Here is a 19,752-nt window from a genome sequence, read left to right on the forward strand (position 1 = left end):
TCCTCCCATTGTCTGGGAACAAAATATGGCGTCTCTTCTCCACAGAGATAACCAGCACCCTCAGATCAAGCTCTGAGAAGCGCTGCGCTCATTCACGGGCCTTCTCCATAGTTTGAGGCGCTATATGGGTCCAGCAGCAGTGTTCAGGCCTAGCTGGAGGGCTCCAGTGTGCAGGGCGTGGCAGCAGACCAAGTTGACCCTTCCCCCTTAAGAGCTGGCCGGCGCCAGGGTGTCTGCTGTCAATCAAGAAATGGCCACACCTGCGCTGCGCCCGGCCTCGGCGGTATCGCTCAGCACCTCCGGCTTAGCGCCTAAAGAGAGCCGTGCATCGCCAGTTTTAGCGCTCGAGCAAACTCTTAAGGCGAAGCTACTGAATATCGGCGAAGTGGCCTCGAATTTGCGCCGGGCGCAAACTTTAGCGGCCGCCCGACTTTACCGCCCCAAAAGTGGCTATAATGAATTTCTAGGCCTAAGGGACCAACGTTTACTTTAGCTACTCTTTTCCTTTTTATATACCTGTAGAAGCTCTTACTTTCTGTTTTAATATTTCTTGCCAGTTTACTCTCATAATTCATCTTCTCTCTCTTTATTATTTTTTTAGTCATCCTTTGCTGGTTTTTAAAAATTTCCCAATCCTCTGGCCTCCCACCAATCTTGGCAACATTGTATGCCTTCGTTTTCAATTTGATACCATCCTTTACTTCCTTAGTTAGCCACGGATAGTGCTCCCTTCTCTTAAAATCTTTCTTTCTCACTGGAATATATTTTTGTTGAGAGTTATAAAATATCTCCTTAAATGTCCGCCACTGCATTTCAACTGTCTTACCTTTTAATTTATTTTTCCAGTCCACTTTAGCCAGTTCTGCCCTCATGCCATTGTAATTGCCTTTGTTTAAGATCAGGACACTGGTTTGAGATACAACTTTCTCATCCTCCAACTGAATTTGAAATTCAACCATGTTATGATCACTCTTTCCTGGAGGATCCTTTACTATGAGATCATTTATTAATTCTGTCTCACTACACAGTACCAGATCCAAGATAGCCTGCTCACTGGTTGGTTCCATTACATACTGTTCTAGGAAACCATCCCGGATACACTCTATGAACTTCTCAAGGCTATCATAGCCAATTTGATTTGTCCAATCAATATGGAGATTAAAATCACCCATGATTATTACCGTACCTTTTTTACAGGCCTCCATTATTTGTTGATTTATATTCTGTCCAACAGTATTGATACTGTTTGGGGGCCTGTAGGCTATGCCCACCAGAGACATTTTCCCCTTATTATTTTTTATCTCCACCCAAACTGATTCTGCATCTTGATCTTCTGAGCCACTATCACTTCTCACCACTGCACTGATCCCATCCTTTACCAACAAAGCCACCCCACCTCCCTTTCCTTTCTGTCTATCCTTCTGAATTGTCAAATACCCTGGAATATTCGGTTTCCAGCCCTGGTCACCTTGCAACCACGTCTCTGTAATGGCGATCAGATCATACCCATTTGTATCTATTTGTGCCGTCAACTCATCTATCTTGTTACGAATGCTGCGTGCATTCAGATATAGAGCTTTTAACTTTGTCTTTTTACCATTTCTCCTTGTTTTGGCCCCATTTTCTGTTGCACTCTTATTTTTAAACATTCTGGGGGAGAAATTGGGTGAGTAGCGCCACCTGTTAGCGCCTAAAGAGGCAGTCAGTGGCTGTAGCGCCACTGGCTGCGCCTCCCGCGATATTCAGCAGGGGCGCTAATGGTGGCGTTAGTCTTTTGCGCTGCGCCGCCACCGATGACGTCATAGGTGTGCGCAGCGCCCCATTCGCGCCCCGATCGCGATATTTGGTAGTGAACGCCGCTGTAGCGCCGTTCGCTACCTGCGCCCGGTTCACGGGGCCTTGCTGCCCCGGCAGAGGCGCAAGTTAAGGTGGAGGTGCGGGGCGGCCGCCTGCCAGCACCTCTGTCCCCGGCCTCCTGGTCCCCCCCCCGCGGCATTGCCGGCTGTTTCCCGAGAGCCCGGCACTTCTCCTTGGTGCCGGGCTCTTTTGCCGGCACTCGCGATCGGGGCTCGCGCTGCTGCAGGCCCCTCCCCCTTAACAGTGGGAGGAAGGCCTGCAGTACCGCAGCGTGCCGTGCCGCAGCGTGTGGCGCTGCGGCACGTAGCGCTGCGAAATTCACTTTCAGCGCCCTAAGAGGGACGCGGAGCGCCTCGAGCCGCGCCCCGTCTCCCTCTAGGGGCACTTCAACTGAATTTGCGGCGATCGCAGCGCAAATTCCAGCGCCCAGGCGAACTTTGCACCACTTGGGCGCCTCAGGCCAATTTCTAGGCCTCTGTCCCTTCCTGTCACACTCTGGTTATTATTTCCCCCATCTCTATCCTGCTCTATTGTTTTCTCATTTCTCATTGACTTTTTTAATTCCCGCTCACCTGGGCCCTCCCCCCCACTATTTAGTTTAAAGCCCTCTCTACAGCCCTAGTTATTCGATTCGCCAGGACTCTAACCCCAGCATGGTTCAAGCGAAGCCCGTCCAAACGGAACAGCTCCCTCTTATCCCAGTACTGGTGCCAGTGCCCCACAAATCGAAACCCATTTCTCCCACACCAGTCTTTGAGCCACTCGTTCATTTTTCTGATCTTATTTACCCTATGCAAATTCGCTTGTGGCTCAGGTAGTAATCCAGAGATTATTACCTTTGTGGTTCTGCTTTTTACAGGAAACTCTTGTTTTATCCGGCACCGACGGGACCGGCGTGGTGCCGGTTGATCAAAAAGTCCGGATTACAGAGAGGTATACTTACCAAGGTACGAGAGCCCCGTACACGGCCACAGGTGCAGGAGCCCCGGTTACACGGCACTTGTGCAGGAGTCCCGGTTACACAGCCACAGATCCAGGAGTCCCTGATGCATGGCCACAGGTGCAGGAACCCCGGTTACACGGCCACAGATCCAGGAACCCCGGTTACACGGCCACTAATATATAGTAAAACTTACCTGAACCTACTCCTGAATTTTGCCGGTAAAGAGAGGTTTCCGGATATTGAGGTGCCGGTTAAAAGAGTTTCCTGTAATTTAGCCCTAGCTGCTCATACTCCCTCAGCAGAACCTCTTTCTTTGTTCTACCTATGTCATTGGTACCTATGTGGACCATGACAACTGGATCTTCCCCCTCCCACTCCAAGTTCCTCTCCAGCCCAGAGGAGATGTCCTTAACCCTGGCACCGGGCAGGCAACACAGCCTTTGGCACTCACGCTCTCGGCTGCAGAGAACAGTATCTATCCCCCTAACTATACTGTCCCCTATCACTACATTTCTTTTTACTCCCCCACTTGAATGGCTCCCTGTACCACGGTGCTGTGGTCAGATTGCTCATCCTCCCAGCAGTCCCTGCCCTCGTCCACACAGGGAGTAAGAATCTTGTACCTGTTAGACAAGGCCAAGGGCTGAGGCTCCTCCATCACTACCTCCTGGATCCCAATACCTGCCTTGCTTGTAGTCACACCCTCCTGTCCCTGACCATGGACCAAATTGGAAGTAATTACTCTAGTGGGTGTGACTGCCTCCTGGAACTTAGTATCCAGGTAACGCTCCCCCTCCCTAATGTGTCGCAGTGTCCAAAGCTCGGGGATTCCAGCTCATCAACTCTGAGCCGAAGTTCCTCGAGCAACCAACATTTGCTGCAGATGTGGTCGCAGTGGACCTCAATGGTGTCCCACATGCAACAACAACACATTGCCTGGTCTCCCATCTCAATTAATTAATTAGTTTTTAAAATTTGGAACACGTATATCTTTTGAGAGGTGTCCTGAATACACAGGCAAATGCATAAAATCCAATTGGAGCAGATAGCCATTGTGGTGAATGTCAGCAGTATAGCCCTAAGGACCTGGACACAGTGCAGAAAGAAGTTTAATGACCTCACATGAGTGGTCAAAATCAGTGAATTCATTTTCAAATGACATATCCCACCATCTGCACCACTAGCCTCACACACTGCTCAATACACCATACCCCCATCACTCACCTACCACCAATCTCTACCAAACATGACTCACACCTCACATTCATACGCTTCACCTCACCCTCATCGTACCATTACAAGCCTCACACCCACATCTCACACACAGTCAGCTATTCAACCATGACAGGCATATCACCCAAACACATTACACCACACTCATTTCTCTTTCTCTTGCAGGACAAGGTGGCTCACAACTGGCACCAGCAGGATCTAACCGGCTGGGGACAGGTTTGCCTGCATAACCTGACCCCGATGGAGGAGACAGTGCTGGCCATTATTGGGAGGGCCATCACTGAGCACGTGGCCAGCAGCGGGGCTGAAAGAATACAAGATGCCAGTATCCTCATAGGTAATTCTCCTTCTCACATTCCACTTCCCCCTCATCCCACAATCTCTGCTGCTTTACAAGCTGCACATGGTGTAAGCATGCACCTCTTGCTTTCCCCCCTCCCCTCACCACAGCCTTACCCTTGTGCCTTTCTCCTTTCAGATAGCCGAGAACCGTCACCTAGCCAGACACTGGTGGAAGAGCATGAAATAGAACAGCACCAAGGCATTGATGATGAAGATACAGCACCATCACTCGATTTCACATTCACAGCCACCAGCTCAGATACTGACACTCCGCGTAGTTTAGAGGATAGGTTAGAGGCGGGATCTGCATGTGGTGAGACACCAGGCACGAGTGGCCTGCAGCCAGGGTAGGTAGAATGGGTAGTACAGGTGCCAGTTCCCCCGGAGGACAAGGTCGCACAAGCTCTGCTGCAGAGGACTCAGATGAGGTCTTCGATGGGGTGACCTACAGAAGAATGCTGATGGGTATGCACAATAAAATGGTTGCTGTATTGGCAGGCTTGCAGGCTTAAAGCACGGTGGCATAGTGGTTAGCACTGTTGCCTCACAGCGCCAGGGACCCGGGTTCGAATCCGGCCTCGGGTGACTGTCTGTGTGGAGTTTGCACATTCTCCCCGTGTTTGCGTGGGTTTCCTCCGGGTGCTCCGGTTTCCTCCCACAGTCCAAAGATGTGCGGGTTAGGTTGATTGGCTATGATAAATTGACCCTTAGTGTTAGGGGGATTAAATACGTGGGGTTACGGGGATAGGGTGGGATATGTGTTGGTGTAGGGGTTACGGGGATCGGGTGGGATATGTGTCGGTGCAGGCTCGATGGGCCGAAATGGCCTCTATCTGCACTGTGGGGTTTCTGTGATTCTGTGAAAGCCTGAGTGCAATGTCAAGGAGCATGGAAGAGTCCAGCACCAACCTTGCACAGGGATTTGCACAGAGCTTGGGAGTATATCCTTTCCAGCATGGAAGAAATGGGCAACTCTATTAACGCACATGTGGACCCAACCATCATGCAGCGTCTGATGGCCGAAGTCTCAGCTTCCATTGCTGCACAAACAGAAGCGACCCGACATCTGAGTGCTGCAGTGGCAGCTCAGACATCTGTCATGCAAGCTCAGACTGCACTCATACAGGCTCAGTTTGCTGCCACGCAAGCTCAGACTGCTGCCATCATGGCTGAGTTTACCAGTGTGGAAAGGGGCTTGCAGGGTGTCACAGCAATCTGTCCTCCAACAGATTACTAGGAATGCTGAGGAGAGTGGCAGTGGCTCCATGGAGCATGAACCTGCTGTCCTCTCTCAAGATGACAGGATTTGTCCTCCTACCACTGCCACTCCGCCAGTTGCGATTGATCTCAGCATTTAGATGCAGTACCCGCAAAGTCACATGCGTGCAGTCGATATTGCCCTGCAACATTGGGAAGCCCGCTATCCTGGCGAAGTCACGTGCACGCTCTGCCTGCTTCTGTCTAGTCAGAGAGCAGACAATGAAGTCCCCTCTCCTGGCATAAAGAACATCTGTCACTTCTCTTATGCAACAGTGGACGGCAAACTGGGAGATGTTACAGATGTCGCCTGCTCCAGCATGGAAGGCTCCCGATGCGAGGAAATTCAGGGCCGGTGACCTTCGCAGCCACTGGCAGTGCTGTCCTTGCCCTGGTGTGAGGCTGCTGGTCTGGACGCAAGGGGTGGCAGAGTTCTGTGAGCACCTCCTTCGTAAAGCGCAGACGCCTCACACAGTTCCTTGCTCAGGCTGAGGTAAAAGAATTGATCTCGGATGATCTTAAGTGGGTAAGGCCTCCTGCTGAGAGCTCTTCTCCCCCTCCTAGAGTCATAGAGTTATACAGCACAGAAAGAGGCCCTTCGGCCCATCGTGTCCGCGCCGGTCATCAAGCCCTATCTATTCTAATCCCATTTTCCAGCACTTGGTCCGTAGCCTTGTATGCTATGGCGTTTCAAGTGCTCATCTAAATGCTTCCTAAATGTTGTGAGGGTTCCTGCCTCTACCACCCTTTCAGGCAGTGAGTTCCAGATTCCAACCACGCTCTGGGTGAAAAAGTTTTTCCACAAATCCCCTCTAAACCTCCTGCCCCTTACCTTGAAACTATGCCCCCTGGTTATTGACCCCTCTACTAAGGGGAAAAGTTCCTTTCTATCTACCCTATCTATGCCCCTCATAATTTTGTACACCTCAATCAGGTCCCCCCTCAACCTTCTCTGCTTGAAAGAAAACAACCCCAGCCTGTCCAGTCTCTCTTCATAGCTGAAGCGCTCCAGCCCAGGTAACATCCTGGTGAATCTCCTCTGCACCCTCTCCAATGCAATCACATCCCTCCTATAGTGTGGTGACCAGAACTGCACACAATATTCCAGCTGTGGCCTAACTAGCATTTTCTACAGCTCCATCATAACCTCCCTGCTGTTATATTCTATGCCTCGGCTAATGAAGGCAAGTATCCCTTATGCCTTTTTAACGACCTTATCAACCTGTTCTGCTGCCTTCAGGGAACTATGTACATGCACACCAAGGTCCCTCTGATCCTCTGTCCTTCCTAGGGTCCTACCATTCATTGTGTATTCCCTTGCCTTGTTAGTCCTCCCAAAATGCGCCACCTCACACTTTTCAGGGTTAAATTCCATTTGCCACTGTTCTGCCCATCTAAATTATTCTGTAGCCTGAGGCTTCCCGCCTTGCTATTTATCACTCCACCAATTTTCGTGTCATCTGTGAAATTACTGATCATACCCCCTATGTGGGACTTTGTCAGAAGCCTTACTGAAGTCCATGTAGACTACATCAACTGCACTACCCTCATCCACACACCTAGTCACTCCCTTGAAAAATTCAATCAAATTGGTTAGACATGATCTCCCCCTGAGAAAGCCATGCTGACTATCGTTGATTAATCCTTGCCTCTCCAAGTGGAGACTAATTCTGTCCCTCAGAATTTTTTCCAATAATTTCCCTACCACTGATGTTAGGCTCACTGGCCTGTAATTCCCTGGTTTATCCCTACTACCCTTCTTGAATAATGGTACTATGTTAGCTGTTCTCCAGTCCTCTGGCACCTCCCCTGTGGCCAGAGAGGTTCTGAAAATTTGTGTCAGAGCTCCTGCAATCTCCTCCCTTGCCTCACACAGCAGCCTGGGATACATCTCGTCTGGGCCTGGGGATTTATCCACTATTAAGCCTGCTAAAACAGCTAGTACCTCCTCCCTCTCAATACTAATTTGTTCAAGTATATCACAATCCCCCTGCCTGATTTCTATGCCTACATCGTCCTTCTCCATAGTGAACACAGATGCAAAATATTCATTTAAAACCTCACCTACATCTTCCGGCTCTACACACAGATTGCCACTTTGGTCCCTAATGGGCCCTACTCTCTCCCTGGTTATTCTCTTGTCCTCAATATACTTATAAAACACCTTGGGATTTTCCTTTATTTTGCCCGCCAGTGTTTTTTCATGCCCCCCTCTTCGCTCTCCTAATTTCTTTTTTAAGTACCCCCCTGCACTTTTTATACTCCTCTAGGGCTTCCACTGTTTTTAGTCCTTTATATCTGCCAAAAGCCTCCCTTTTTTTCCTAATCCATTCTTGTATATCCCTTGACATCCAGGGTTCCCTGGGTTTGTTGGTCACACCCTTGACCTTTACGGGAACATGTTGGCGTTGTACTCTCTCTATTTCCTTTCTGAAAGACTCCCACTGCTCTGATGTGGATTTTCCTACAAGTAGCTGATCCCAGTCCACTTTGCCCAGATCCTGCCTTATCATATTAAAATCAGCCTTCCCCCAATTTAGAACCTTTATTTCCGGTCCATCTTTGGCCTTTCCCATGACTGCCTTAAATCTCACCGAATTATGATCAGTCACCAAAATACTCTCCTACTGACACTTCTACCACTTGCCCGGCTACATTCCCTAGAATTAGGTCCAGTACCGCCCCCTCTCTTGTAGGATTTTCTACATGCTGGCTCAAAAAGCTCTCCTGGATGCACTTTAAGAATTTCGCACCCTCTAAGCCTTTCACACTCTGACTATCCCAGTTATTATTGGGAAGTTGAAATCCCCTACTATTATTACCCTATTATTTCTACACTTCTCTGAGATTTGCCTACATATCTGTTCCTTTATCGCCCCCTGACTGTTTGGGGACCTATAGTACACTCCCAGCAAAGTGCTTGCCCCCTTTTTGTTTTTAAGTTCTACCCATATGGCCTCATTAAGGAACCTGCAAAGATATCATCCCTCCTTACAGTAGTAATTGACTCCTTGATTAATATTGCGACACCCCTCCTCTTTTACACCCCCTTCTGTCTTGCCTGAAGATGCTATACCCCTGAATATTGAGCTGCAAAAATATTGAGCTGCCAGTCCTGCCCCTCCCTCAACCATGTCTCTGTGATAGCAACAATATCATACTCCCATGTGTTCATCAACACCTTCCATTCATCTGCCTTACTTGCAAGTCTCCTTGCATTAAAATAAATGCCATCCAGCCTTGCTATACTCCCTTGTGCCATTACATATTTGCTCTGCCTTCCAGACTGACTTGTTTTTTCCTCTATATTTGGCTGTGCATCACCCCCTACTATAGCTCCACTCCATATCCCATCCCCCTGCCAAGTTAGTTTAAAACCCCCCCAACAGCACTAGCAAACCTCCTCGCAAGGATGTTGGTCCCGTTCCGGTTCAGGTGCAACCCGTCCGACTTGTACACCTTCCCCAGTGATCCAGGAAACTAAAGCCCTCCCTCCTGCACCAACTCTTTAGCCACGTATTCATCTGCTCCCTTTGTGTGCAGCTTGTCTCTTCTTTGCGGCCTCTGGTCCATCTCCCTGACATGTTGCAGGCCAAGGGGGGTGACAACTACAGCACCCGTGACTGAGACCAGAACCCTTAGATTCATAGAAATTTACGACACAGAAGGAGGCCACTCAACCTATCATGTCAGAATCAAGGCCTTCTCTACTTGCAGCACCACTTCCTGTCACCTCACCAACTTTAAACAACTCTGGAAAGCTCCAAACACTTCCACAAACATACAGAGAGCCAGCAGAAATTAATCAGCAACTAACATGAGAGTGGTTGCTGATCCCTTTAAATATCGCTGGTAGCGGATCCTTGCTGCTGCTGAATGCACGTTCAGTTGCGTGAGGTTAAGACAGGGCATTAGCGCCAGCGTGGAGGACGAAATGGCAGCGCTGGCATCAAGTCAGCGTTGCGCGCTGATTGATGTTACGATTTGCCCACTCAACATACTTTCGGCGCATGCTCCTAACGCCTGCCCTCACCAAGATGGCGTCCGGCGTGGCCCGCACCAGAAGTGCGCATGCGACGCAAGTGCCATTATCAGCAGAAAACAAAAGCCATAGCGCCGAAAAATCGGCTGCTACGGAGTCGAATTTCTAACCCAATTACTTAATGATTGTCTTATATCTATTATCTTTCCAACACCAATTAGTATAAACAGAGAAGAGAATTTCCTAATTGTTGAATGTTTCTTAACGCGGCTTCAAAGATCATTTCAGAAGTTATTAAATGGTTTTTGTTGTCACCATTACATTTGCTAAATTTTCTTCCAACTTCTACTGAATGAAATGTAAATAATCATGCACTACATTTTATTTGTGCTTTGTGCGGAGTTAAGTGCATTTGTGTTCCATTTCCAACCTGACAGTCGGAAAAGCTATTATTTGTGATCTTAGGGGTCATCACTCCATTATGCGGCAAATTACTTCTGGTGTGCAATATATAATCATATAAGTGTGGTGCTGCTAAGTGGCCTGGTTTTACCTACAGTATGTAGGAAATAAATTCTTGTATTTAAACAACGCCTTAAACAGAAATATTTTCTGAATTTGTGGCTTTTCATTAAATGAATGGAAAATAGATTTACCACTGTACTTAAGCACTATACAGTTTTCAGGAATGCAAAGTATAATCACTGCCATTTGATGGTCTTGAAAAATTGGATGCATTTTCTGCTGACATATACTTCCAAGTGACAAAGACTACAGATTATGCAACTGGCTGCTGTCCTTTCAATCTGTTCCAGGAGTTTGAGGACATAATCCACTCCGACATAAAAAACACCAAAAAATCCTTTTTCGGACCTTAAACCCTATTTCTGTTGCCTGTATTTTATAACTGGCCTGCTGGAAGCTGCTCCTCACAACTATCCTTAGTAGTCTTACTCCATGCTGCATTTTGCATAATACAATAAATCAACTATATTTGTTCCTAAAGGAATTGAAATGCAGCATTTGGATAAAATGTAGGAAGATGAAGACATCTTATACTTGCAGTCCTGTGAACGATAAAGCTGCTAATCCAAACCTGTTTGCTTAACACATAGTGCACAATTCAATCAATCCAACTTTACTTCAATTCCTATGTCAGCTTCCAGTGTCAGATAGATTGTAACCAAGGGTCAAGACAAGGACTGCAGCCTACGATATAGAGCAGTGCTCCACTCTGATCTCAATTTATCATAGCTGAAATGTAAAATCCATTGCATACTGCACATAGAGGAGTAAAAATTGGTTCTGGCCCAGTTTCGGGCGCATAACCGATAACGCACAAGGAGCGGATGCCCCAACCGGGAGGCCCGAGGCTCACCTGAAATTGGGCCTCGGGCCTCATTAGAATAATTTGGGCGAGCTGCCAGCGTTTGTCACTTTTCCAGAGGAAGTTCAGCCGGCACCTGCTCCGCTCAGCATAGCCCAGTTTCCCAGAAGGGTCCTAAAACAAGTGTTAGGTCCCTCATTAAAACATATACAGGGGCCTAACATCAGCTTTAGCTGGCTGCCAGGGGCGCCTGAAAAATCAACCAACCCAATATGGGGTCGAGCATATTTCAGGCAATCTTGGCGTGTGGAACGAGAGCACTGAGAAATTCATCCCATTTCTACCCCAGACAGTCTGTATGTTCAATAAGTGTTTACAGTGGGGCTATTGGGGACTTAACTAATTCTGCTAAAGATACGTATTTCCAGTTTACTAGTCTCGGTAAAGGAACATTTGCAAAAATCTATATTCCATGAATGTTTAGAAAAAAATGACAGTGGCACACCACTAATTCATGAATTTGTCAACTTGTAAATGTCTTGTTCTAGCAGCAAGGTTGCACATGTTGGAGTACTAAATTGCTAATCTCAGCCTCACTGCCCACCAGCATTCAGATGATGTAGAGAAAACAATGAGAAAAAGGGGCATTGCCCTCACTCAGTTCCAAAGCTTTTTTTGCCTCGATGACAACTGGAGGACTAAAATCCAACTAAAAATATTTCCAGAAGTGTGAGGTATTGTAATTTGAGGGTTCAATGCTTAGTCAATAATGAAATACCCTTAAGAGTCAAGAGTTGACTAATACCAACTGATTTTGCATCAAATTTTACGAATGTCTAAAGCAAAATACTGCGGATGCTGGAAATCTGAAATAAAAACAGAAAATGCTGGAAGTACTCAGCAGGTCAGGCAGCATCTGTGGAGAGAGAAAAATGGAGTTAACGGCCCAAAATTTGCAGTTGGAGGCTTCCTGTGGGCGGATGCCTCCGACCCGCAAAAAATCTATGAATTTACCTGGTGGTCCGGGAGTTTCGTAGATTTGCGCTCCTGGGCCTCTCTGGGTACCCGCGGGTAGAGGCCCACGTGATCCCAGGGGCGCATGCGGTTCACAAGCGCCCCTGGGATCATGTGGGCCGGCCCAACCAATGAAAGAAGGGAATCCCCATTCATACTTATGGGGATTCCGTGTGTACGGAACTCCCATAAGTATGAATGGAGATCACTTAAAAAATACACGAACACATGAAATAAGTTTTAAAAAATTACATATTTAAAACGAATTAAAATGCCATTTAATTAAATATTTTAAACAAAATTATAATTTTTTGGAGAAAAAAAATTATGAGGGAAAAATTCAGTCACGTCCCCTTTGGGGCGCTAACTTTGCCGGGGCGCTACTTTTAGCACCCCGAAAAAGTTAGCACCCCTGTGCCCGAAATTCACTGATAGCGCCCCAAGAGGGAGGAGTGCTGGGCTGACGGAGCGCTGCCGGCACCCCGCAAGAAGGGGCTGCACAGGAGGCCGGGGATGGCAAAGGAGGCAGGAAATGGCCTCCCGGCACCTCCCCTTTAAATATCGCTGCCCCGGCTGCAAGTACGCCCCCCTGACCCTATCGGACATAGCGTCCGGTGATAAGTTCGCGGCCGGGGCACGAGTGGGGCGCTGCGCACGACGATGACATCATTGCCGGAGGTGCAACTCCGTGTGATGCTAACGGGAGGCGCAAAGCAACCGAATTTTGCACCCTATATGTTTTAACAGTGCTAAAAATAAACTTACCTTATTGGACTGGGTTTTTAATGTATAAATGAGTGATAACATTTTATTTCTCTATTTTTTAAAACTCTTACGCTGATAAAAGCAGGGCTTATGCCTGCTTTTACCAGGCATAAGAATTTCAAGGGCATTCGCTGGGTAGACGTTGTGCAAATAGCGCAACTCTCTACCCGCAGAGGCCCTTTTCCCAGGGATGCGGAGGATCCCGGCTTTGCATGCCTAAACCCAGAACATGCGCAGCCCCGTAGGGGTCGCAAAATATGGCCCAACGTTTCAGGTCGATGACCTTTCTGTTTCTCTCTCTCCACAGATGCTGACTGACCTGCTGAGTATTTCCAGCAGATTTTGTTTTTATTTAAGAATATCAAATTCTATGACCAATATAAGTTTGGCTTATTTTTTGAATATAATAATATAAAACACCATTTAGATACCTGAAAAACAATCCTGCTCTTAATTCTAGCCTTCAATTTTTCTCTCTCCCCATCACAACCTTTCTGACCTCTCTTTTATCATAATATTCTATATGATCACTGCTACCTCTGAACATTCCTCTCTTGTTCCTTCTAAGCTCCAAACACACTCTTCCTTTGAGTGTCAGCAAGTGGCTCTGTGGGTAGCACCGTCGCCTCTGAGTCAGAAGGTTGTGGGTTCAAGTCCCACTCCAGAGACTTGAGCACAAAAATCAAAGCTGACACTTCAGTGCTGCACTGTCGGAAGTGCCATCTTTCGGATGAGACAATAAACCGAGGCCCCGTCTACTCTCTCAGGTGGACATAATAGATCCCACGGCACTATTTCGAAGAAGAGCAGGGGAGTTATCCCCGGTGTCCTGGCCAATATTTATCCCTCAATCAACATCATTAAAAACAGATTATCTGGTCATTATCACCTTGTTTGTGGGAGCTTGCTGTGCCTGTTTCCCACATTACAACAGTGACTACACTTCAAAAAGTACTTTATTGGCTGTAAAGCGCTTTGGACGTCCGGTGGTCGTGAAAGGAGGTATATATATGCAAGTCTGTCTTTCTTTTACCTTCTCCCTGCATTCCCACTATTTACACAATCTCTTACTCTACCTCATTCTTTCATACAACCTCAAAACTGAGAAACTCCTTACCTCCCTCAGTCTTCTCTTTGTCCTACAGGCTTTTAAAAGCCAAGCTTGGCATCACCTAACCACTACTTCATCATTTATCTCATTTCTCCCTTTTCAACCTTGGTGGTGTCCTCGACTGTGAGCCTTGTGCCTGCAGCTATGTTTCATAATTAAACAAAGGATAAAATATATACTGAAATGAAATATGGGAACTTTGGTGTATATTTTTTCTCTGTTTGCTAATTTTAGCAAAAAGTAGATGCAAGTATAAAGTAATCTACTTAGTAAATTGAGTGAGCAGAGGAAACTATATACCCCTTTGCTGCGGAACAACAAAGGAAACCCAGATCACAGTTAACTCACTGAACCTTTCTAAAATTTTTAACATAGATTTTTGAAGACATTTTTAAAACAGTGCACATATAAAATTAAGGAAGCTGAGAATGCATTTTTATAATTGCATATTGTGCTGCATGAATAGTAAAATAATCTTAGTGATTAAGTTGAGTGAAAATGTTGAGAGGAATGTAAATTAAGAAGCAATTGATCCAACTGCAGAAACAACACATAAATCAGCTCATTTTCATTTATCAAAAACCTGAATGCCCTGGAGGCTGCAGCTCTCGTCAATCTATAGGCAAGTCTTTTTTTTAAATTATATTTTGTTCTCATTAATTTAAATTATGAGAGAGGCAGGTTTTATTTGTATGTACATAAATGCACAAAGTATTCTGAATAATAGTAGTGAACATAGGCACAAGTTGTGATGTGGGGGGATGATATAATAGCATTAACAGAGATATGGCTTAAACTAGGGCAGGACTGCGAATGAAACATTCCTGGTTTTTAAAAAAAGTCAGGAGAGATAGAGTAGGAAAAAAGGCGGCTAGAGAGGATGGTGAAAAAGTTTAAACTATTTAAAGTTTTTGAACACATAAAAGAAAGAATATTTGAAGAAAGGGTAGGACCGATTAGAGACAAGAAAATTAATCTTCTCGAGAAGTATGAAGAAATGGTGGAGATATTAAATAAGTACTTTGACTCAGTTTTCACAGAAGACTGTGATAATGGGAATGAAAAGGTACAGCGATAATAGGTGGAGCAATTAGATAGGATAACAATACATAGGGAAGTAGTACTAAAAATTTGGTGGAGCTCAAAGTGAAAAAGGCAGAGGGCCAACATGGCATGCATCCTAGAATGCTGAGGGACATCAGAGAGGAAATAGCAGACACTCTGACCAATATTTTTCAAACATCATTAGATATGGAATTGTGCAAGAGGAAATGAAGAAAAGTAACAATAGACCAGTCACCTAACATCGATAGAAGGTAAGCTTCTGGAGGCCATAATACAGGATAAAATTAATATGCACTTAGAAAAACACAGGTTAATTAAAAGAGAGCTAGCATGGATCTGTAAAACGAAGGTCATGTACTACAAATTTAATAGAGATCTTTGAGGAAATAATGCAATGTATTGATAAAGGAACTGCAGTGGATGTGGTGCTTATGGATTTTCAAAGTCATCTGATAAGGACATAAACCAGAAAATAATGGTCAATGAATGGATTATGGATTGGAGGGATATAAACAGTGATGTTCACCAGGAGTGAGTGTTAGGACCATTGCTGTTCTCAATATATACGGGATCTGGACTGTGATATAGGAAACAAAGTATCAAAAATTTGCAGATGATACAAAAATAGGAAGCATGCCGAATTGTGAAGAGGACTGTAAGAAACCCGGAATATATGGAGGCACAGTATCTAAATTTCAGGACGACACAAAGTTTTTAAGTTATAAGGAAGGTTGATTAGACTATGAACGTGAGTGTTGGCTGAAGTGTATCTTGTAGTATGCACAGCTGAATATTGTACTGATTTATTCAGAGATTGAAAGGATCATGCACGTGTGTGATTTAGAGGGCTGAAGTGCAAAAGATTGTTTATATCTGCGCTGCAGGAAGATTGCGAGGCTGCGAGGCAGGAATGTAGGAAGCGAAGCATATTGAGTCACTGCGGCCGAAGTAATGGAGGATGCACATGCTGCAGAAGAACGCATCAGACGGTACGGAGGCTGCCTGAAAAAGCCAGAAGAATCCAGCAGCATACCCAGTCAGCAAAACGTAAAACACTCCAAGAAACCATGGGGGAGTAACTGTGCTGCAGGATAAGAAACAGCAGAGGATATGGAGGATGCTGGATTTCTATCTGCCACAGGAAGCCAGGAGCAGGAGCATATAAAGAGCTGGAAACAAATATATTAAGGGTGCAAAAAAAAATTAAAAGGGGGAGGAGGAACTATATAAAGAGCTTGTGTACAAATAAAAGGGAGCTGGAAACAAAAAAGTGGGCAGGTCTGGCCACTTGCACCACCGCGCCACCAGCGGTGGGAGACCTGCAATGATATTTCTGCATTACAACTCAGTATCAGATTAACACTGGAAATCCTATTAGAGCACCATCTACTGGCATCACAGAGAAATGGTGAAGAGCCACAGCTGCCCATGAACATTTTACTGTAACATGAGAATCTCCACAGGAATGTTTATGTAGAATGTTTCAATGGAATGCGCAGCTCACGTGCCAATTTTAATATATTATTTGGATGTTGTATTGTTAGATCATAAAAATTGACATGGATTTTGGAAGGACCACTAAAGTTAAGTGGAATGCAAAACTGCATTTTTTTTTTACAAAATAAGTTACAAAATTAGTCACCTAGGATAAAGTCTGTGTTGTCAGCCACAGGGGCTTGGTTACAAATTAAAAGTTTGTGTACAGAATGCATGCTTACCGATTGGTACTCGAATTCAGCTAGTTGCAGGAACTGTCGTTTGCTGAACATCAGTAGGCGACTGCGTCCTGTGATTGGACTCTTCTCCAAGTGGGTCCAGAAATATAATGTAATCAAACCTGACAGACTGCATATGGCTAATAAAATTCTCCACCTGTTCCTTTTCAAAGTGTCCTTAAATAGCTCCTGTTTGTCAGGGGGAAGAGACTGCCACCATTTCCGTATACTCCTGAAAGCACACAAAGTAAATACCTTACAACCTGAAATAACAATATGGGATTTTCCACACTATGGACATTGTAGATCAGGGCAGTGCTGATTGTTTGAGTTTTGAAGCTTTTTTCCAGACTTATGCAGTTTTCTCCAATTATGCCGAAGTAGTTGCGCTTCCACTCGCTTTAGTCTCTGCTCTGCAGTTTTATCTTTGAACTCAAACTTCTAGGGCAAAGGTTTCTCACTTCCCAACAATAGCCTAAAACAGGAATAAAATTCCTCTGACTGCTCTGTGAAATACCAACCTAAGCTAATAGGACTGGGTGGGAATTATATAATTCTTCAATGATTAAAAAAATAAAGTGTAAGGCTAATTTTGTAGCAAAATAAATATAATATATACCAAGAAAGCACAATACCTCTTAAGGTAATGGAAACAAAAATATTCCTTAACTCCTTTTAAATCACAATAAAATTTCAATCCAAATTATTAAATGCAATTGTTTTAAAATTATGCAACATAAGGAATCCTTTCCAGAGGTGGCTATACAGATAGTGGATGCATTGGTTGTCATTTTCCAAAATTCCATAAATTCTGGAATGGTTCCTGCGGATTGGAAGGTTGCAAATGTAACCCCACTATTTAAGAAAAGAGGGAGAGAGAAAATAGGGAACTACAGATCAGTTAGCCTGACATCAGTAGTAGGGAAAATGCTAGAATCTATTATTAAGGACATGGTATCAGGGCACTTCGAAAATAATAATAGGATTGGGCAGAGTCAACACGGATTTATGAAAGGGAAATCGTGTTTGACAAATCTGTTAGAGTTTTTTGAGGTTGTAACTAGCAGAATAGATAAGGGGGAACCAGTGGATGTGGTGTATTTGGATTTTCAGAAGGCATTTGATCAGGTGCCACACAAGAGGTTATTAAATAAAATTAGGGCTCATGGGATTGGGGGTAATATACCAGCATGGATTGAGGATTGGTTAACGGACAGAAAACAGAGAGTAGGAATAAACGGGTCATTTTCAGGTTGGCAGGCTGTAACTAGTGGGGTACCCCAAGGATCAGTGCTTGGGCCTCAGCTATTCACAATCTACATCAATGATTTGGATGAGGGGACCAAATGTAATATATCCAAGTTTGCTGATGATACAAAGCTGGGTGAGAATGTAAGTTGTGAGGAGGATGCAAAGAGGCTAAGTGAGTGGGCAAAAACATGGCAAATGGAATATAATGTGGAGAAATGTGAAGTTATCCACTTTGGTAGGAAAAATAGAAAAGCAGAGTATTTTTTAAATGGCGAGAGATTGTGAAATGTTGGGTGTTCAGAGGGACCTGGGTGTCCTTGTACACGAATCACTGAAAGTTAACTTGCAGCTACAGCAAGCAATTAGGAAAGCAAATGGTATGTTGGCCTTTATTACAAGAGGATTTGAGTATAAGAGTAAAGACGTCTTACTGCAATTATATAGGGCCCTGGTGAGACCACACCTGGAGTATTGTGTACAGTTTTGGTCTCCTTACCTAAGGAAGGATATACTTGCCATAGAGGGAGTGCAACAAAGGTTCACCAGGCTGGTTCCTGGGATGGGGGGATTGTCCTATGAGGAGAGATTGAGTAGACTAGGCCTATACTCTCTAGAGTTTAGAAGAATGAGAGGGGATCTCATTGAAACATACAAAATTCTTACAGGGCTTGACAGGGTAGATGCAGGGAGGATGTTTCCCCTGGCTGGGGAGTCTAGAACTAGGAGTCACAGTCTCAGAATAAGGGGTTGGCCATTTAGGACTGAGAGGAGGAGAAATTTCTTCACTCAGAGGGTGGTGAATCTTTGGAATTCTCTACCCCAGAGGGCTGTGGGAGCTCAGTTGTTGAGTATATTCAAGATAGAGATTGATAGATTTTAGGATATTAAGGGAATCAAGGGATATGGGGATAGTGCAGGAAAGTGGAGTTGAGGTAAAAGATCAGCCATGATCTTATTGAATGGCGGAGCAGGCTCGAGGGGCCGAATGGCCTACACCTGCTCCTAGTTCTTATGTCCCCTTCATCAGACTGACTGCTAAGAGATAAATGGACATTTGGTTGGAAAAAGAGGAACAGGGGCAGAGAACCAACAAATACACCAATCACTTAGCCTGCCTTAAAAGCCTGGGCATTAACAGTATAGTTTTACTTCAGCATTCCCTTTTGTCATCCTCTCCTTTATTGTCTATATGTACTTAGAGTATGCCTTTTTCTTTAGTTTCAATGTTACCCTTATCTCTTTATTCAGCCATGGTGTTTCATTATTGGCTAGTTTGTTTTGTTTTTCTAGGTATATATTTCTCCTGAACTCTATTGATAACCATTTTAAATCTTTTCCAATGCTGTTCTATCTCTCTGTCAATTTTTTTTCCAGTTTATCATCCCTATTCCATTCTCATCCCCTCAAAATTAGCTTTTTTCAATCTATTATTTTGGTCTTTGTATTATGTCTTTCTCAATCATTATTTTAAACCTTATTATGTTATGATCGTTGTTGTCTAGATGTTCGCCAACACTTATTTCTCTTTTCTGCTCTGGTTAATTTCCCATTACTAGATCCAGCATTGATTCCTCTCTTGTCTACTTACATATTTCTTCCTCCACTTCCCTTCCACTATTAGGTGGTCTGTAAAATACCCCTATTAACGTGATCGATCTCTTCTTATCCTTTGTCGCAATCCATATAGATTCTGTTTCTATCTTAATGTAATGTCCCTCTTTTCTATTGCCATTATATTGTTCCTTTTATCTATTGCCATTACGTTGTCTCTAATTAGTACAGTTACCTCAAAATATAAGATAGATAAATCTCCAGGACCTGATGGTTTCCACCCAAGAGTATTAAAAGAAATAGCTGCTTTAGTCTTAATTTTCCAAACTTCATGAATTT

General features: G+C 44.7%; 1 protein-coding gene across 4 annotated transcripts in view; it reads right to left on the reverse strand.

Annotated features, from left to right (window-relative positions):
* Positions 1-19,752, reverse strand: part of oma1 (OMA1 zinc metallopeptidase) — an 80,325-nt gene that overhangs the window by 51,503 nt on the left and 9,070 nt on the right. For all 4 annotated transcript variants that reach the window (XR_015077674.1, XR_015077673.1, XR_015077672.1 and 1 more), the window contains exon 3: positions 16,615-16,843. Coding sequence is in view for 1 of the 4 variants with exons in the window: in XM_085982832.1 (XP_085838958.1) it covers positions 16,615-16,843 (229 nt within the window). In the remaining 3 variants the exon portion in view is untranslated. The remainder of the gene's footprint in view (positions 1-16,614; positions 16,844-19,752) is intronic.

This window comes from Somniosus microcephalus, chromosome 3, assembly GCF_052327205.1.
Source record: "Somniosus microcephalus isolate GS21.2 chromosome 3, FLI_Smic_1.0, whole genome shotgun sequence".
Lineage (NCBI taxonomy): Eukaryota > Metazoa > Chordata > Chondrichthyes > Squaliformes > Somniosidae > Somniosus > Somniosus microcephalus.